The 21,737-nt window shown below is 40.9% G+C and overlaps 1 protein-coding gene across 2 annotated transcripts in view; it reads right to left on the bottom strand.

Annotated features, from left to right (window-relative positions):
- The window catches only part of GLI3 (GLI family zinc finger 3), a gene marked incomplete at its 5' end in the record, with an annotated part of 195,914 nt that extends 181,130 nt beyond the window's left edge, over positions 1 to 14,784 (bottom strand). For both annotated transcript variants that reach the window (XM_082479513.1, XM_082479514.1), the window contains one exon: positions 14,661 to 14,784. In XM_082479513.1, the coding sequence (XP_082335639.1) occupies positions 14,661 to 14,784 (124 nt within the window). The remainder of the gene's footprint in view (positions 1 to 14,660) is intronic.
- Between the last annotated feature and the right edge of the window lie 6,953 nt (positions 14,785 to 21,737).

Below are 21,737 nucleotides of genomic sequence, written 5' to 3'. Positions count from 1 at the left end.
CTTTAGGTCCTGCCTTTATTCGTTTCTTTCAATCTTTCTCAATACCTGGTGGAATTTTTGATATCTTTGCTCAAGGTCCTTACTAATTTATAGATATAATTATTACTTTTTTAAGAGTAGGCTTATTTTTAGCATCTGTTTTGAGCCTTGAAGATAAGTGTAGCAATAAATCACAGTCCCTTGAAATATTTTTATTATTTGAGATGTTTTGGTATCCTTCACAGTGAGGTTATTTCTCAGAGAAAAATATAAATGATTTTGTGGTGCCAAACGAAATGTACACAAGGCTTTAATTCTGATTTAAGTTAGATGGCTGAAGAAAGAAGTCTTTGGAAATTTCAACAACAGCAAAACCAACCTACCTCCCCCTTTCCTCTGAACAACCAAAGGAAAGTGTTCAAAGCCGAGAACAGGACTTTTAAATTGTTTCCACTCTTACACACGCAACATTAACCTCTATCATGTCAGCAAACAAAATGGTGTCTCGGAGCAAGTATTTTAAGCTTAGGGAGACTGTCAGAAGAAGATGCTGATGCACATCACACTGAAAATATTAAATAAGACCTACCAAAAATATTTTTCTTTGACCAATACTTAAAAAACATGGCACTGACTTAGATTGGGATGAATGTTGGGAACGAAGTTGGGAGAAACCCCCTGAGGGATTCCGGATCCATGCTTTTTTGGCAGAGGCATTGTGATCCTGTAGCCATCCTGGTGTTTGAAAGATGTCAATGTCCATTCACTCTAACTCTTCAGCCAAAAGTCTCTGAAGGTAAGAAATAATTCATCATACACACATTCAGAAAAGGAGGTTTAAAATAATGTTCAGATAACAGCTCAGAAGTCTGGCATTTCTCTCAGCAAAATGGTGCTGTTTCCAGTTTTGCTTTCCAGTGAGAGGTGTGATCTGTCATGAAGGCACTGAAAACACCCGTGAAAACAGAAGAGTTTCATAACAGTTTGTGAATGAATATTTAAATATCAATTAAAATAAAAAGATTCACATGCTGTTCCCATCGAAGTCAATGGCAGTTGTGCAACTGGCTTCACGATAGAAGCAAAGTTCGTATCTTACCAAATCCCCGAAACCTGGAGTAGTTCAAACTACAAGGAGTCACTCTAATTATGACAACTGCATGGGAACTAAGTCATAATTATTTTTTTCTTTTTTTCTGATCATACAGAATAGGGCATTTGCAAAAGAAAGCACATTTCTAGGATGAGGTCCTGAGATAGCTTCGTGAGACGTTATCTCAAGTTTCACAGGTGAAAGTTATAAATCAGTGATCAAGGGTGTCGGGAGCCCAGGTGTCCCACTGAAGGGAACCAACTAAAAGACAATGGCTCGAGTAAGGAGACTGGAAAGCAACAACTAAGATTAAATACTTAAAGCCTGGAGTAGTTAAAGTTGCTAAAAATCCTTTCAGTATTTCAGTGAGCTGTGGACCGGGGCCTTAAATGAAATAAAGCTCAGTCTTACCACTGAAGAACAATATGAAATTATGACTACGAACGCATACCACGCACCTTTTACGGAGTTAATTTTGTCTCATCCCTGTCTCACAGTGGATCCTGCGCATCATGCTCCCTGTTTTGTGCCCTAACCCCAGGAAGGGGTGGCTGTCCCCCTGACCCGCAGGGAGCGGGCAGCTCTGCCTCCTCGGGGCAGCCCCACAAAGGCTGAGGGGTAGGGAACGCTCGCGCTTATTGCGTGGGGACGCTGCCCGTAACCCGCAGCAGCAGCAGGCTGAACCACAGTTGCCACGGGCAAGCCAAGCCTCCCCTCTCCCGTCTGGCAGCCACCATCCCCGCCGAGGTCTCCTCCTGGCTGTCAGAAGCTGTGGCTTCCCGGGCACTTCCAGTGGGAAAATCCGTGGAGCTGAGAGGGATGCGTGCCAGGCAGCGCAGCCGCCTCCTGAGCCCGCTCCGCACGGCTACATCTTGCGGTCAGCACCGCAATCAGCCCAGGGTTAAGGGCTTAATCACCACAGGTGCTGAGCACCCCCGGGAGACTCGAACGACTCACGGGGTCCGGCCTCCGCCCTCCTCCTCTCCAGCAGAAATACAAATTCGAAAATAAAACCAGGAAGACAGCTTACGAGGAGCGTTTTATCTGAGGTGAAGTTGGAGCGGGCTGGAAACTCCCACAGGACATCTAGGTTTACACACTTCAGATGAAACTGTAAATTGAATATTAAACACACATTTTTATCAAATCATATTTCTCCCAGAGAAGGCTGAGGGCTGCCTGTTTATTTTTTTAATCTGATTCCCTATGTTTACAAGTAGTAGGAAAGCTGGTTATATCAGCCGCTCCATCTTTTTAGTTCTATTCGAGTGACTTTGATTTTGTTTTTCTAACACCGCTAAGAAAACTATAATGCAAAAAAAAAAATCTATAATCTGTGAATAGGCACTCTGAAATCCATCAACCAAGTTGTATCCATAATTGCTTCCCTGGCTTATCAAAAAAAGGCTCATTTGCATTATCTGTTATCTTTAGATACCCATCCTGGTCTATAAACAGAGTTATCAATCCCGTTCAGAGGCCAGTCCACAAATTGAAGTTTTCTATAGAGGGAATTAGCTATAAACAAGCCCGAGGCAATTTTCTTTGACAGCCAATGGTAAACCATAGGAAGTAACTTTAATAGTGATTTACAGTTCTTCTCTGGTTTCCATCCAACTTTTCCTTCTTGTGCTTCTGTTCCATCCAAAAAGGAATTTTTCAGATGTTCTAATTTCCCATTCAAGATGCAATCAATCCCAACTCTAGGTGTGTCTAATCCAATTTTTACGGTATGTTCATGGGCCAGCACCAGAGAAAAAGAACTCTCTTTTTATTTTCTTTCAATTGCCTCTGCTGCAATCACAAGACTTGTCATCTCCTGGTGTGAAATGCACAACAGTAGAAGAGAGAGCGAAGGAGATTTGAGAGAGAGAGAGAGAGAGAGAAATGAGCCAACCTACCAAAAAGAAAGGGGAAAACAGATACATGAAAATAACATTAACATTTTTGAATTATCCTACATACTTAAAGCTTCCATTTACCAGAATAATTAATTAACTCAAGATTTTTAAAGCCTCTGCAGAGTTTTTAAGTTCCTCATTTAAATCACAATACACCGTTTAGAAGTGGGATATTTAGGAATGGACTCCAGCTTCACACCACCCATCTTCCTCATCTATACCACAATGAAGTCAGATTCAAGTCCTGTACCGCTTGCTCACACACACCACCCTTACGTACATGAGTAAACCCCACTGCCCGACCTCCCACACCACCGAGAGTCAGAGGACTGCTCCTGCTTTACGAATGAAAGATCTTTTATCTTAACAGCTTAACATACATTCTGGCTAACTCTGAACTTCCAAGAGACATACATTTAAAATATTTATTTTTCGTTCTCTAATTAAAAAATATCTCTAAGCCACTGACACACACAGTGGATCTGAACGTGCATCACAGGCACAGCAAAAAAATACGAAACGGGCATGGTTCCTCTCTGGCTAAACTACAGCAAATGAAGGTAAAGTAGCCCAAAACCCACTGCTAACAGAGCCCTACGTGGATTTTAATCTGTGAGAGCAGCTGCAGAAGAACAGAGGAGAATTACACCCAAGAGTTTTGCAATTAATAAATATCCCCTGTATCAACACAGACCAATAAAAAATGTTTCCTTTTACATTAAAGCAAAATACATTTGTAACTGAGACCACGGAGCCTGTACACTCTCCTATTCCTTTTCTCTCTATACGCATACACATGGGGGGCATATATATATGTGTGTGTGTGTGGATTATTTTCCCCCTGATTGAAAGCTACCCTAATGGGTAGGCACTAATGGATTTGAAGTGATAAGGAAAAGGCGGACATGCAAAACGCTCCAGAACTTCTGTTCCTAATCAATCACCAGAGATCAGTGACATCATCCAAGCCTTTGATCAGAGCTCCCCTTTCAAGCTGAAAAAGGGGGAGAGATTGACCCACACCAGCGGAGGGACTGAAGAAACACCTAGGATACAATTCACAGTGAAATATGAGAAGTCACCGGCATCCCTCTTCAGAAAAACTATCCCTCCCCACCTTCCTCAAGGAATACAGCGCGCATTCCAGAGCAACCAAGCACAAACAACAGATTTATCTCTTTCCCCAATAATTAGAAAACAGCCAGGGAAACAACACATCACAAAATCCTTTCAGGTCTTATTTTCGAAGGCTGCACACGCATTTTATCCCGAGCAGGTTTATTACGTTTGCTTGCGTTTAAAAATCTTCTCAAGTCCATTAGTACAAAAAAAAAAAAAAAAAAAAGAAGGAACTTCTTTTTCCAAAATCCCTGAGCAGCTTTAACAACTAAAGGCTGAAGCCTGTTTTTAAAGAAGAAATAATTTTCAGGAGAACCCGCATCACGGCAAGTGTTCGCTACACTTAGCACCGGCCTTTGTCCACGTCCGGGCATTCAGAGAGTTCGGATCACTAATCCCACTTCAGCTAAAATTGAGCTCCATTGTTTCTCAGTTCATCTGAGTTTCCATGGCACTTACTAGGACTTAAGTGTTATTTACTTAGTGTGGTTTGTTAAAAACAAAAAACAATAGCTAAGTCTTAACATGAGCATCGGGTTTGCTTTTTTTTTTCCTTTTTACTTTCAATAAGCTCAACATGCAGTCAGCATTTTACAGTCTCAGAGACTTCTTCTGTCTAAAAATCTTCGAGAAAAGCGAAGTTGAAAATAGACCTGAAAACGTTCGCTTCATTGTTTTGGCTCGGTTTTCCCCCCCATCTGTATTTTTAAAAAATCTAATTGAGCCTCCCGAACAGCAGCAAAAATGTAGTTTATTATCTCCCTCATCAGGTGATCAATGATTTCATTAATAAGACAGATAACAAAACTGTCATATCATCGACACAGTTATGAAAGATGATCCTGGCTTCTTGCTCCATTTTCCAAGGTCTGGGATTCTCTGTGGCAGCTCTGAGTCCATTCAATATTTTCCACAGACAGAGAAAAGTGAAAATCCATTTTGAAACCAATTTCAATTAGGATCCAGAAGCTGTTATCACAGGTGTCGCAGAATGGGCCCGTAAGTGGAAATGTCGCCTATCCATTCTGAAATGAAACCTTATCAGGGGCTACGAAGATGGCTGAGGACAGCCTATCTGTAAATTACTTTTCGTCCTGTGTTAACTCAACCCTAGTTCTGTCATATGGAATTCTTTCCAGCCCCTCGTAATAATCTAATGACTAACTAGGCGCTGCACCAAAACGGCTTTTATTCTGCTCGGGCTTCCCCCGCCGAACGGGGCTGCAAATGCAAATAACCGGAGGCGGCCAGGCAAGCCGGCGTATTTAGTAATATCATTTAAAGCTCTCATAGTTTATTACGGGGAAGTAACGGGCTTGCATTCTGAAGCCTGTCTCCACCCATTGCATTCCTGGTGATTTTTCAATTGCAAACTCCAAGGCCCAGTTATTTCATTAATTCAGCACCCAAGTAGTGAGGCTTTTCTCTCACATCTTTCAGTCTCCTTTTAGCAAATTATCCCATGACGGAGGATTTATTCAGTCAAAGACCTCGGACTTTGAGAGGCAACAAAAGAATCAAGAGACTTTCTGGTCCACCTGCCTGGCGAATGATGAGGCAGGGTAAAGCCTCCCCTAGAGAAACCAATCAAACCATTGTGTGGCACAGTCAGACCTTTTCAACTGTCAAGCCAGGAGAGCAGGAAAAGAGATGAAAGAACTCAGGATGAAGCTACCATTTACAGAACCATGTGGGAATGGTCTCCGAAGATTTAATAATTGGGATGGAACCCAACTTTCTGAAAACTAAAAGAAAGAACAAAAAAAAAAAAGGGGGAAGAAAAGCAAAGAAAGGAAAAGGAAAAGAAAAAGAGAGAAGAGAAAGGAGAGAAAGAAGGACAGAAAAGGAGAGACCAGGAGGAGGGGAAAACACTACCACTCAGGCCCACAAGGAACTTTCCTACAAAATCCTGTTGTTATGTATGAACCCCTGCGCTGGAAAAGAAGAGAAAAGCAAGCACACGACAGGGACAGAAAGGGAGCAAGAGAGAGAGCGCACAGCTTGTAATACTAACTTAAGTTTCAGAGATTTATCATCCCATCTTACGAAAAACTCCATCAGTGCAAATCTGCTCTGTTAAGCAGAACAGAAAAATCCACTCAGTTTGGGATATCTGAGTGCATTTTCAAGCTATTGCACGGGTGGGACTTAAGTTTTCGTATTTCCACTTGGCTGCGTGTGGAACATGCATGCAAAGTTGTACTAAATGAATGGAAACCAGCGTATTTCAAGCGGTTGGCATGTGCAAAGAATGTGCACACACAGCCTGTGTGTAGCAAGACTCCAGCGGATTGCAGGCACACAATTAGGAACTGCTTTTTGATAATCTGAGCCATAAAGCCTTACAAGCCGTATTTTAAAATCATCTGAACAAAGCCCAGTACTTCCTATGTACTTCTCTTTCCCAAAGCGCCTCTGCTCACTTGAAATACACATTCATCAGTAGGTCCGGATCGCATTTACAAGTAAATCAACATTTTTCTGAATTGCCAGCCTTACAACCAAAAATAGAATCTGCAAATTAAATTGTGACCGCTTGCAGTATACATCAAAGGCAAAGACTTTTAATGGGAAATAAGATAATAACACAGCAATAAAAACCATCTCATTCCCTCTTAGTTGGGATGGCAAAAGAATGCATCTCCCTCTCCTCCCACCCTCATCCCAAAATAATGAGATATGGCTTGGAAAGAATACAGAGAATGTCGTTTTAATACAGTACCTTCTTTACATAATCACATACCATACCCTAAGCACACTTCACCCACTTATTGGCATATGTATTTAGTAATAATTTCTATGTAAGCAGAAGCTGAGGTTTTATATCTTCCAGAAAAGAAAAAGAAAAAAAAAAAAGGGGGGGGGGGGGGGGGGGTGTAAATAGAAACATACAGAGCAGGGATATAATCAAATGCAACACTGATGCCTGATTATTTCCTTTTAACTGGAGACAAATATGAAACAGAAAACATCTAGAAAAGAAAAGAGGAATGCCATTTGAAAACCTGTTAAGTAATTTAATTACTTCAACTGCCTTAATTTACACGGCTCAGATCGTAAAGCCAAATACTGTGCCTGCCAGAGGGGTTGCCTGGTTTTAAGTCAATTAGAAGCATTTTTAAAAATTCTCTTTATTTACTTTATGAAGAAGATCCACTCCATGTAGCTCCTTCACTTGCAGGTTCCCAAGTCTGGTCTCTTTTCAGGACGCAGGAAAACTCGCAGGATGTGAGACTTTTCTGCCTTCATTTTTTAAGTGCCCTTCCAAACCTCCACAGCCGCCTGGCACCCATGTGTTTGTTGACACCCGTTTCCAGCGGCTGGGAGGAAGGTGCCATCCCTTGGAGCAGCAGTGCTGCTGCGGAGCCTTGCCACGCTGCCCAGGCAGCCTCCCCACTTTGGTGGCACGGGCTAGCACAGCAGTGCAAGGTCATTAGGAGGCACTTTCTCTTTTAGGGTATCTTCCCCAGAGACCGGCATATAATGGCAGCGAGCAAGCCCCTTTCCGGAAGGCTAACAATAATATTACTGAAGCTTCAGCTGCCAGCAGCCTTTTTCCTACTAAATATCAAACCTCTTGGTTGCATCCCCCTCCCCAGTACTGTGGGTTGTAATGGCTGAATTTTTTGAGGTCTGATTGATACTGGACTCCTGCGAAGTGCAAGCTCCAGAGCATGGTACCGTTGCCATACTCAGAGACCCGTTTTAAACCTTTTTATTATTATCACTTCTTATGCTATTTCAAAACCCAGGTGTAATTGTAATAGGGTTGCTTGGGTGACTGAGGGTTTTTTTTTGTTGTTTTTCAGGAAAAAAAAAAATCCCCGGTGTATAATTCCCTAAATTTAACCTCCACCTTGTCCAGGTGGCAAGCTTCTGCTGCTAACTAATGTTTTCTCCGGATTCCACCTCGTGTTATCCAGCAGGATGTTAAGTCATTACTTACTGATTACAGTGATTGCAGGGATAAGCCACTCAATCATCTCTTTCTGGAACTTGCAAAGGGATACAGGAGGATTGACATTTAATATCCCTTATGCTATTAACCACTGCAGGGAGGGGAAAAAAAGGAGGGAAATCTCGGCAGAATTAATGAAGCAATACTGTATTGCACTTGCAGATCATTGGCTTTAGAGCAGGGTAAGGGTAGGGCTGGCTCACTGAGGAACAACACTAGAAAATAGTATCAGGCAGAATGAGTTATTACAGTCTTCGATAAACTCTAACTTGATGACTGAAATTTTATTAGTAAGCATAAAGGACCACGGGTGCATTACTCTGAATGAGCATGTATTTAATCAGCTACTCACATCAGATTACAATATACCAAGACATGCAGTCCCCACTTAATTACAACCTCCAATACTTTTCTTCCAACACTTCCAAGCATCGGGAGAGCTCATCCTCCCCAAGGATAGGTACCTTTGTTCGGTTTATTCTCTTAGGACCTGGCCACAATTATTAGAACAGAAGGGTACAAAAAATCTTGCGAGTTCAGGTCTTTGCCCTTACTTTTCCACACCACCACATGTGACCATTCTACCCTTACTTTTCATGCTGCTGTATGCCACCACTACAGATAGGAATTACTTGTAATATTTGTCTTGCTGAAAAACAAAACCTTCTGAAAAACCTACACATTGCAGATCATCACTTCCAATATCTAATACTACAGGACATTGTTTCCTCCTTGACCTGAAAATGAGAAGTGAAGAGGGCCCTTCCATCCCCTCTGATTTCAGGAGAGGAGGGCATCTCCTGATCACTTTGCAGAATCAGGTCCCATATAATCAATTTGGGACTCAATTTGCAAGCCACTAAAATGGTACAGGCATAGTTTCTTAGTACCTAACAACCTCTTTTGAACCCTGACCTCTCAATGGGACCCTGAGCACATCAGTCCAACGAGGGGGCCAAGAATGGGTATTATGATTAACACCTATTTCATGGTGAGCTTGAAAGCAAGCAGCAGGAAAGTAACCAAATGAAAGTTTAAACAGGAAATGTGATTCCTATGGGCTTGCAGACTGCTGAATACTTCCCTCGTTCAATCCTGAAAGAACTACTAGGAAGACAAAAAAAAAATAGACAGGAGACGTAGATGAAGCTGGCTGTTCTTCTGAAAGAATCAAAGAGGGCGAATGAACTTCCTCTCATTTATTCATCTATCAAGCTTGGTTTTAAGTTACATCATCATTAAGATAATAATTTCTGCTTTCTATCACTTTAAAGTATGTTCTCAATAACTATCTGATTCTGATAAAGGTAGTCAAGTCCACAACCTACATACGTTTATAATTAGCTTTTTTTTTAAGGCAGAGTAATAGGTTAATAAGAAATATCAAATTACACTGGAACCAGCTCATGGGTCAAAAACTAGACAAAACACATCAAACTGAAAATCAGTGCTTGCCTGTCAGACACTGAAGGACTCTCTATACAATAACGGCATTGTTTTAATACAACATTAAAAACATCAGTTTAGAGCCAAAATGTGCAAAAGAGGAAAGCATTTTAGTCCCCAACAAAACTCACAAGCCAAACAGTAAATAAATCAGGGTTGAACAAAGTATTATAATCTCATAATGTTGTCCAAGCAATGCTGCAAAGTGCAGGTTTAGCCTTGTAAAAGTATTAATTCATCCTACACTGAAATTCCCTGTACTTTTTAGAAAATAAAGAGATAAAATAATTACATCCATGCTACAGACTTAGTGAAAAAAAAACTGCATATAGCTGAGAGCTGTGCTAGGTTAGCATGGGGGGTTTGGTCAATGCTTCTTAGGAAGTACTCTAACAATAAATCTGATTCACCCGTAAAGCAGAGCGTAGAGTCAAAGCGGCCAGCCTGGCAAAGAATTAAAGCCACTGCCTAATTGTAAGCATGCAAATACCCGTATTTGAGCCAACTGAGCTATTCCTCTGCCTAAAGCAAGGCGTTTGCTTGAGTACTTGCTGGACTGGAGCTCAAGGCTTTACTGCGACGCTGGGACTCAGGAGGGCTGCTGACGATGCCCCGTGCCGGGGTGCAGGAGGGTGCTGCACCAGCGCGGGCGGCACAGCTGCGCAGGCAGGAGAGCAAGCCCCGTGTTTTCTGCTCCGGCACTGCAGTGCTCAGCCTGACATATTGACTTAGCGTGCTGCTGATCTCAGCTCGTGTTCCAGGCTGCGAAGAACTGGCATACCGCTCGCCCTGCCAGCCCTGGTGCTCGCCGGCAGAGCAGCATGGAGGAGCAGCCGAGAACAAGCCTCGGTGTTGGTGTTCATCACGCTTCAGCAAGGCGGGTCCACCATGCAAAATCCTGCCAAGTTTACAGCATTCACCTGAAGATTTCTTTTTAACCCTGGGATTACATGAAATTACAGGAGGTAGCATATTATCCAGCGGAGGTCAAGGAGGGCAGGTTCCATGACCTGCAATACCAGGCAAAGGCTCTTCAGGGGGAATACAGGACTAATTTTAATGAGTTTATCAAGGACACCTCTCTTCAGAAAGCCATTCCTTGCACAACTTGATAGAAACATATGCGCGCATGCAGCAGCTTTCAGGTTGATGACCTAAATACATGCACAGATGTGGCAGGGAACAGGGTCTTACTGCTTTGCATCCAGAAAAGTAGCAGGGATGCCCATCTGAGAAGACAAGGCTTGACAACATAGCACTGTGGTAGCAAGGTGGTCCGGGACACCGGGCTCATTACTCCAATGTAATACCAGTGATATGGTCACTGCATTTATTTGTTGTTGTTATTACTTTGCCAAAGCAGATCAGTTTGAGGCTATCAAATCACACGATACACACAAGTAAGCTTACTTTATACCCTAGCACAAACTTTTTATTCATACAGCCTTTTGTGAATGAGCATCTTTGTCAGCAGTTTTCTTTAGCAGTTTTCCCCCCCTTGAATATTAGCCTAGCAGTAAATATAGCAGTCAAACAAAGAAGGAGTTAAAGGAACAATTTGCAAAGAAATGTATCCTAGTAAACTGCGTGTAGTTTGGTTGAGATACACAAAACGAAACACAAAGGAGAAAAGATCAAAAGCTTGCAAAAATGAATTCAAAACAAAGCAAGAGTGGTCCCAAATTACAATGTCCCACTGGGGATCAAAGTGCACCAAAGATTTTTGTTAGTTATTACAAATTATGATTTTTTTTTTTTACTTTTTCGATCACATGTATTTTGAAAGAAGTTTTAATTTGCTCCAGCACTAAGACCTTCCCCACATGTTTCAGCCTGGAGCACGTTTTAATGGCTTAGTTATAAATCCCTGAAATTAGGGGTTTATAATGGAAACATTGGCAAGCCCTTACCTAACACAGCGCAAGCACCTTAGCAATATAGTTAGAGTTTGTAGTTAGGTGAGTGCAGCAGAAAACTTTTTTGTATCAAGTAATGACAGGACCTCAGCCGAAGTGGCTAACGTAAACTACAGCCCATGCTTGCTTATTGTTTGAGTCTACAGTGCAGCTGGTATCTTCCAAGGGGCACCCACAAGTCTGGGCCTCTTAACTTGCATTCCGTAGTTAGGGCTAACACAGGAGCTACCCTGCCACACCACCTTCCCCATTTTCTTTCCCTTGCACTTAGGTTTACACCAGGCTCTTGAATAAACAGTTTGCACAACATATGATTTAAAATTTTCCACACTCAGTATTCATTTTAACATAGATTCTGCTACTGGGTAAAACTGGTAACTAACAGCTTTCAATCTATTTATGATCCCAGTTCTGACTGACTCCTTCAGAAGACAACAGAGCTACTGAGAAAATACTAGTTTCTTCATCACACCTCAGACAGCTGTCACTCAAATACATGTTAACCTGCAAACTTTGCTAATTAATGTACTGTCCAGAAGGAGAGAAGCACTGACATTAGACATGCTTATGAGATGACATGGGTATGATAGGCAGATGTTGCTCTGCAACGACAGCAGAGTCTTGTGACAAAACCAGCAAGGATCGTTCTGTCTTTTTGTTATTTTTAAGGGTACCTTACCTTGTTTAACAGAGCATTCAAATGCAAATCACAACCATTTAACATTACCACAGCCCCTTGCAAAAAGAAGGCACTGAATCAACAAAAGCTGCATGCTTTGTAGGAGTGGTGTCTTATATCAACTGATGATGTTCCTGTAATAATACTCATTCCAGCATTAAAGAACAAAAGATGCAAATGCAATGCAAGCTCCAGCTTTCATGCAAATTGGTCCTTGTAACCAAAATTCATTATCATGACAATCACATCTGCAAGAAGCAAAGCTATAAAACACTGCAACAGAAAACTCATGTTTAAGTTCCTCAAGTTTTGGTGTTAGTATTTGTTTTGGTACATGCTCCATGGAGTTGCTACACTAAGAGGAAATTTTTCATATCCAGGAAGGAATGGAATTTTTTATCCCTTTGAAGCCCAACCCTGTATCTCTGGAAAGTCGTTTGTTTGGTTATATATGAAAGTAGATTAGAAAGCCAAACCTTGGAGATCCCGGTGACTTCCCTAAATAAAAAGACTAACAAGACCAATCCTTACCCACTGAAAACAAAGGTAACTGTCATTACCTTAACTAAACGAAGCCTCAGGCCCCAGGATGTGTACTACATTAGCATCTTGTTCCATTAATAGGAGACAATCCCAGTGACAAAAATTTCTAGTCATTCATTAGACTTAGAATCATTCCAGCCCTTGGGATTTGACGTCCCTGATATGCAGTAATACACCACTTAAATGAAGCAGGTAGTAAAGAACTAATATTACCCTTAAAGCTGATAGGTAGAATAGAGAGAGGAAATCATTTGACCACAGGGTAAACCAGCATCAGAATTAGGCGAAAACATCTTGAAGGCTTTATTTTTAGCCCTCTAAATCTAAATGTTTAACGATAACGTGAAAGCTAGCCCAAACAGTCAGAGGTATGTGCCAATACCAAGATTGAGTACAAACCCCTGACACATCAAACAATATGCATATGTGTTTAAGTGAGAGAGAGAGAGAAAATTATTTGACCACAGGATAAATCAGTGTCAGAATTAGGCAAAAACATCTTGAAGGCTTTATTTTTAGCCCTCTCAATCTAAATGTTTAACGGTAACGTTAAAGCTAGCCCAAACAGTCAGAGGTATGTGCCAATATCAAGACTAAACCCTTGACACATCAAACAATACGCATATGTGTTTAAGTGTGCATCTGTTTGAAAAGTTGGGCCAATGTGGAAAATCCTATTATCGAAAAAAAAATACAATGGGGAGCTCTTCAGCTAATGTGAACCACTGTAATTCTATTGACAGCAACGGATCTGTGCTGACTTACACCAGCTGAGGATCTAATTTCATATGCCTTAGAAAACTGAGGCAACTTTTTCCATAGCTGCTCAAGAGTTTCTATACTCTCGTGGGGATCAACTCCAACTAGTAGGTCAGCAGGTGCTGAGTTTGCTTTGAATCTGAAGTCCCGTCACACAGAAGGATACTGGGACGTGTGCCATCTAATTTTTACTGACCCACAGAGATTCCCCTCTAGTATGGCTGCAGGATTCACGTATTTTCTGCTTTAGTCTAGTGGGACATGCTTCTTTGAGAAAGCAGAAACCTCTCTTCAAGATATCAAAGTGAGAACCTGACCTGGACCACAAGCCCAGATGAGCGAGCATGATGGAAGCAGAGAGGATGAGCAGGAAACGTTTTGCCAGGAAAACACCAGACCTCCAAAATATGCAGAAAGACGTCTTCCGTTTTTACCCATTATTAGACTGATTTGTAAAAACCAACGGTTAACCTGCAGCTATCCAAAATCCACAGGTCTAAAATCTGCCCACACCTTTTCAAGCAGTTTTCTTTCTTAATGCAAAGAGAGTTTTGCATTAGTAGGGACCAATACACCCCACCCCCTTACACTGAACAATCCCAGGGCTGGGATTACACACACTCTGGAGAAACAGAGAATATGTAAAATTGTCAAGTGAGGTAGTTTCTGGGGAGAATTAAGCAAACTACTCCAGTTTTGCAAATCTACAAGCCATACATTCACAACTTTGAAATGCATTCACAGGAGGATACGCTCTTAGCTTGATGTTTTGTCCCTGGTCATTAAAGAACTTTGGGGAGGGTGGGGGCAGCCCTTTGTGAGAAGCAAGTTTATTTGTAAAAGAAGAGAAGAAAAAAACCTTTGCCATTAATTTTGACAGAGCTACTTCTGTCTCTTTTGTAATAACTAATTATCTAACTAGTCTAAGAGATTTCTATGGCCAAATGCAAAGCACTCACAAGCCCTGCCAGGCTAATCAAGACAATTTCCAAAACGCCAAAAACAGGAACTTCCTATAATAAATAACTTAGCACATTTACATCTCAAATTAGAACATCTGGAAGAAAAAGACTACGCCTGATGCCAAAACAGGCCTTATTGTATCCTACCACTTTCCACCACCATCACCCACCCCCCCTTGTTCGTTTTCTTTAGCGTTTCCTTAGAACAAACACTGATCCAGGTGCAAATGCTCAATTCACAAGGAATGCAGTGAACATAAAATTACTGTAGGTTTGGCTGCTAGTAAATCCCTGCTGTTACTCACCATTGGAAGTTGTGCTGGAGGCAACAGCTTTCTCACTGACATCTGTTCGACTGGAGCACTTCACGATGGAATTCTCCACTTTTTTCTTCTCCGTCGTGGTAGAGCTATGGGACTGCGCCTCCATGATGACTTCTCATTACTTCAGCTCTCCTTGTACTAATACCTGAATGAAACAAGAGAGCCAGAAACTTTAAATAATTACACGAAAGCTTAGCCCAAAACCTCACACACCTCTCACCTGACGAAGAGCCTGCAGCACAACTGAACTAGCAGCCCACAGGCCATTTCTGGATGCCCATCAAATCATGTTCGCATGCATGAATTCCTAAGGAATTTAAGGAAACACTAACACCAAAATAAGTACGTCTGCCATTAAAGAGAATCAGCATCACAAACCAGTATGCTGCTTGATGGCTAGGTCCATTTTTTTGAAGTCTGTAGGCTTTTAATGGACCTGGGGAAAAAAGCCAGTATTTTTCTCCTGTGTCCAGAGTACTTTGGAACAACACAAAAGAAATCAAGACAGACCTTTGTGTTGACTGTAGAAGCCAAATATTTAAATTTCAACATTCACACTATCTGAACACACTGCAGCAAGAATTATCCTCTCTATCTCTACACCTTGTCCTACTCGTGTAAACATCTCTCACTTTGTTTGTTCAGAAATCTAACTCAAACAAAAGTGCATTGGAGCAACACCCTGAAAACCACAGGGAAAGGCAAATATTATTGCTAGTGGAAGATAATGAGATCTCTTTCTTTTGCATGAAAATGCTGAAAATGAAAAACTCTGCAGAGGTGTGTGTCTGGTTATTCTGCCTTTTCTGGCTGTTCTCAGTGTCATCTCCAGTGATACATTCATTTTATGCCCTGCATAACGCTTCCCCTTATTCTCAGAGCTTTGACGTTCCTGACATAAACCCAAGAAGCCCACAAGCTTCCAAAAGGGTAACACTGCTTGTGCAGCAGTGTATCCATATCGGGCCCTAAAACTGCAGGGCTGTGATGAACACAAGCATTTCCAAGTGCGTGTCTGCAGCTTGATTTGACGCATGTCAGTCTGTCCAAGTAAGCTTTACACAAACCATGCTTAGAACCGAAGTACCCGGGTACTTTGGTAGTTTCAACATGATCCTATGCAACAACACAAAAAAAAAAAAAAAAAAAAAAAATTAAGAGAGTGTTTTCAGCTCTGAGCAGCACTGCAGTCATTAGCTAAAGGGGTCTGAAACGGAAGGAAGTCGCACTGTTCTAGAACAACATTTAAATGAATTAAAAAACCAAAGGCTTCAAAACAAGCCACAAAGTAAACTATAATGAAGTGTAATTACATTAGCAATCTGTTTCCCCAATTCTGACAGTCCAAAACAAAAACAACAAAAAAAAACAACCAAAAAAACAACCCCCAAAAAGGCTACAAAGCCAATTCATCACAAACACAGCTGTCTAGTAAACCTTCCCCTTCCCACCTCCCTAGTAGGAGTTCTTTTTAATAGCACAATAAACCACTCCAAAGCCTCATTGTTATAGAGTAGGGATCAAAGAAGAGCCCAATCACTAAATGAATCATTATTTAGCTAGGCAGCACAGCCAAGGAATTGGACTAGATAGCAGAGACTCTCTGCCACTGACTTACTGGTCTAACCTTCGGCAAGGCATTTTTCTTCCCTTGAGATCCTTTCTTGCTAAAATCTGGAATAACAAAACTCTGTCTGCCTAAGAGTACTTTCAAGATCTACCTGTGAAAGTGCCATAAATAGTATTGTGATCTGTGAAATAACTTCCAACCAGAACATGAAGGGAAATGTCAAGCGTCTTCAAATAGGAAGCAGGAGAGATCTAACGATACTCAACTTGGAACAGCACTCACCTGTACCCAGCAATGCACAAGTCTCCCGGTGGAGAGATCTCATATGAGCTTGGTAAGCAGTGCTTTTCCAAATTCCTCACATGCTTCCCCCCCTTTACCCCTGCAGACCTCATGCAAGAGCATCCACGGCTTTGCTAGGTTTTATATATATATATATATATATATATATATATATGTCAGGCTTTTCAGTCCCTTGCATTGGCAGAAATTGGGGGATGCTGGCACTGCTGCCAAGCTGTTCACCCCACACTGATCAGAACATGCTTCTTTTCTCTGTACAGCCCTGGCCACATAAATACCAAAATCTGACTCTACCCAGCCTCCAGCCACTGCGTGAGCAAGTCCTTCAATGTACCCTCTTGTGTTCGGACTACCCTCTGCCAAGTTATTTAATATTCTCTAAAAAGAATAACTTTCTATGCTGTCTTTGAAGGGATTTAAAAAGCTATACATTTTCAGTTGTGGTTATTTTTTCTTCTGTTTTGCCTTTTAAGAGCCAAGTCTGCTATTCAGGCGGCATCTTCATTTACATCAAAGAGTCTGACTGAGCTTGGAGGGGGAAGCTCCAGAATCTGTCCCCCATTTTCTTCTGTCCTCAGTTTGCAAGCCTGTTTCTTTTGGCTAAAAGTCATGAAAGGAAACAATTATGCTCCCTACTCAACTAGAAAGGTAGAAGCCACATACTATGCCCCCATTTCACAAGGCCAGCAGAGTGGCATGAAACATTTGGGCAAAAGTCACGAAAATGATGACAGGGATCTACAAGTGGTTCCACTGCCTCCTGCCATGCAGATGTCTGTGCAGATATGAGCAAGGAGCCCTCACTTATCTCCACCTCCTTCCCCCCTCCACCATGGCAGGACAGTACTTTCATTACAATCTGATCCTGCTCAGAAAAGGAAAGAGACAAAGGTACTGTAAGGAGTTAACAGAGCTTTAATCTCCTAAAAAAAAAAAAAAAAAAAAAAAAAAAAGCATCTTTGGATCATCTGCAATTCAAGAGCAACACGTGGCTGCTCAAACTGGCATCCATCCATTCCTTGGCTGTTTTTTTCTTTCCCCAACAGCCTACCAATGAGATTTTTCTGGTGTTTTGGGGTGGTTTCTTTTTAATGGAGGGAAGACTAGGAGACAATTCCACATTTCCCACCACTTTCCATCACTTCCCTGTTTTATGCTACCTAGTGTGGACAATGGTACAGAACAGAGGCCTGAAGCAGCAGCTTAAAGTGAATTTTTGGTCAGAAAATTGCAGAATTGGCCATGAGCTAATATAAACATCTGCTCTTGGTACCTGTTCTGGTTCATGTCTGCTTAGTTTACACACAGAAGGCTGCTTTTATTCATGTCAGCATGGAAGAGGGAACACCGCAAGAGTAAACTTTCTTACTTGGCTCTATACCCTGAGCCACGAGCCGATGGCCCCGGCACTGCAGACGTTTCCTCCCGTGCTTTCCTTCCTCCGCTCCCAACCCACGTATGTGTGGCAAGGGCGTCTGCAAGAATTCCAGCAGCTCCAGTTACACTCCAGTGCCCTATCAGCTACATAGTGATACACATGGCTGGGAGAGTAAGGAAAGTCAGGAGAGATGGCAAGACTAATAATTAGAGGTATGTCTTTTTGGTGTGTTTTCCAAGCATGCCCGATAGGGAAGCAGTCATCTGGAAATCAGTATGGTGCCCCAAAAATCTTTTTTTTTTTTTTTTTCACGAAGACCAACTTAAGCCCAAGTTGAAAATGCAAACCAGACACACATTTTTTCTAGAATCATTCTCCTTAATTTTGGCTGCGATTTGTATTTTCTCTCAGAAATTGTACTGCAACATGAGAATTGCAGTCTACCAAAAAAAAAAAAAAAAAATGCCCAGGACGATGTGAAGATTTCTTTCCACTGGCTGCTAATCCCTATCAAAAAGCATTCTGAAAACCAGCCAGCCTGGCGTTGTCTTCGCATTAAAACATGAAGTGGTTTATACGATGGTGTACATGGCTCTCCCGAACGTGCGGGTCAGTGACTTCTCTGTTCCTGCCCCCAGGCCTGAGACAATATATATCTATTCTGCAGCAAGGAGCTCTGCTTTCAAAAAACCAGAAAGCTAGTTTTGATCAGCTATCCAGCATCTCCCATGCATATGAATGGCAAGAAAATGCTATAACAGTATATGGGCAAAAGCCTGAACTTTCATAGGTAAATAGAGGGATAAACATTCCTTCCTGAAAGCAAACATTCATGGCTTTTTCCCATTCAACCATGCTTGAACCCTTTGTAATTTCCCTAAAGCCTGAACCCGCTGCACAATTAATTCCAGATCCCTATTTTAAACCTAATCCCTCTCAAAACAGCAACCTGCCTGCAGGTGTGTCTCTTCTTTCTACATCGTAAATGGAAACTTTCACCAATTGCATATTAAATTGGAGGAATTTTAAGAACAAGCTACTGGAATGAACTAGTTAAATTAGTAAAACTGTGTCTTTTAAATGGAGTGTCAACAAATGGCAGTATGTTGGAAATGTATTCCAAACAAAAAATTCTTTCAAGCAATTTGAAATGATATAATTTCCGGTCCCTATGTATGCTGGTCATAAAACTGCACCACACAGTAGTAAAAATAATCGTATTAATATACCGGGGAGGAAAAAAAAAATCTTTTTGTTCATTTACTCACAGTACCAACTAAATGAAACCACTGGAGCAGCCCTCTGCATGGAAGAGCAGGAAGCATGACCCTTTCTGAAAAGACACTTTGATTTTCCAAGAAATCTTCAGCTCTGTGCTCCTTTTCCTCTCTGAGTTACTTTTTAAATCATTGCGTTTATATTGAGCAAGTTCGTTTTAAAGACCAGATCATGCAAATCTTTATACATGCAAATACAATTTACTGACTTCAACAATACTACTTGCTTCAATATAAGTGCTTGAGCAGGAATCAGAATCTAAAACTCTCAATTTGCTTGTTAGACTGGTTTATGTTTCTTGCAAACTTAAACCTTCTTCTGCCTTTGTCTGTTACATTTTTTGATGGGGTATCTTTTAATGTGTTGGGTTTTTAAAAAAAAAAATAATCCTTTCCCTGCTTTATTCGCTGCTGCTGTAGTTGTATTCAATTCATTAACAAGTGGTTTGCATCCGCTGAGAAGAGCTGTCTGAAATAGCAGTGTCACAGCATTCATCATCATTACATCAGCAGTAGGGAAGTTCATACTGATTGCTATCAGCAACCAGAGTGCCCCAATCAGCGTGCAAGCAAACATAGCATGTTTAATTTTTCAGAAATGACTCTGGGTAGTTAGGGTGTTCATAGGTACTACTTTGATCCACGCTACTGGAAGCAGTCTTTGGGGATACAATACATCTTGAACAGCACAACTGTATGAAAGTGAAAAACACAAGGGGAGGCACGAAGAACAATCAGGAAATTACAGTCTCTCTCAACCATAAAGTACCCTTTATCAATTTTATCAAAACCGGTTACACCGTTCCTTGGGATTATTTAAGGATAAAAAAAAATAAAAAAATCTGTCTTGTTCAGATACATTCAAATGCAAAATTTATATGAGACAATCTTATGCTATTATATGGGAGCTATTTCACACTGATTTATACAGGCTTGATTCAGGTACATTTAACTTCCAAAACCCACCTAGATTTCAGCATTGCTTTCCATCAAACCTGCTGGCAAAGCTGCACTGACAAAGTTACCTCTGGCAGTACTTGCTGAAAAATACACAAGTGCTCAGATATTTTATGGAATATCTTCCAGTTGCAACATTAACTTCCTGGTACACCTCACTGTTTTTTATAATAGCTATAGGAACTAATCTAAATACTATACATTTTTTAAATAGTTTTATCTTTTCTCAGTTCTTTGTAAGCTAAAGCAGAATTCTGCAACCCCCATTAACTACTCTTGGGCAAATTTTGTTCAGAATCTTCCCTGTTGAGCCAACTGGTCACAATAAGACTGATATAAACAGAGGAAAAAAATAGTCTTATATCCACTATGTATGTATATAAATACACAACAAAACACTAGTAAGTTGGGAAAAAATGGTATCTTATACTTTGCAATACTTATCTCCATTTAAATGACATGCATAATCTGTCATTGTGCTAGTTCCAAACTGCATACTTCTAAACCTGTTTTGAAATGCGAAGTAAAATTAGAAAGAAAGAGAACTGATAGAATCAGATAGGCGGATTTGTTGCTTGAAATTAAAGAATACCCCAAGTTATAGGGCACCACATGTATTAATACAATCTCTCCAAATTCATTATTATCTGCTGTCTTTTCCTGTCTTACATTCCTTTGATTTCTTCCCCCCATAAAGACTGAAAAACAACTAGACCTAAAGCCTGGTTAATGATGATCTGATCTGTTCCTGATAGGTTAAATAGCTTGTGGCAACAATAATGCAGGATCACAAACACAAAGGCAATCAGCTAGGCAAAGCAGTGCTATTAGCATTCTCGTGATTAAGATCCTAAGTGAGAAACTATTCTATGGCATATACTGAACTACTGATCAAGTGTAGTAATTGCTCGACTCCAGAGGAATTACATTTGCTTACATCTTTCTGCTACAGATAAAAGTGGATTACCAAAAGTTCTGAAAATATTTAAAACACACACAAACAGTAGGATCTGTAAGAAGCACTTTCTACTAAGGCAGCACCTCAGTTGCTTTTAGTACACAGCACCCACATACTCGTACAAGTAGATTATCTCTACTTTTGTTACAGGATTTAGAAAGCTGTTAAGTATAACCCCAATTAGATGTTTTTACTATCACTTCAACAGATTAAACTCTGTATCTAAATAAAACAGCTTTCCACCAGGAAAGAAGTGATTCCTAGTTTCTTACCCAGTAAACAGAATTTAATGGATAAAAACACTGAAGCATTCGGGTCAAACTGTCCATATCCAACCAGTCCATCCCTCACAGTTGTTTGGGGACATACAACACAAAGCTGAGGGATACAGAGACAGAACTTACAACACATCTTAGTGGCTTTAAATTTCAGATATGCTGTATCCTCTGAGGATAATCCATTCATTATCCAAGAGTCTTTAGAGTAAGTAACTGAACTTTAAAATGAAAAAAAAAAAACAAAAAACACCAACACAAAACCAAAAGAAAACCCAACCCCACAACCAAAACTAACCAAACAAACCAGGTCATTAACTCTGCATCTAAGCATTTGTTAT

This window comes from Vanellus vanellus (genome assembly GCF_965231255.1).
Source record: "Vanellus vanellus genome assembly, chromosome: 2".
Taxonomy (NCBI): domain Eukaryota; kingdom Metazoa; phylum Chordata; class Aves; order Charadriiformes; family Charadriidae; genus Vanellus; species Vanellus vanellus.
This window is presented reverse-complemented; position numbering and strand designations above follow the sequence as displayed.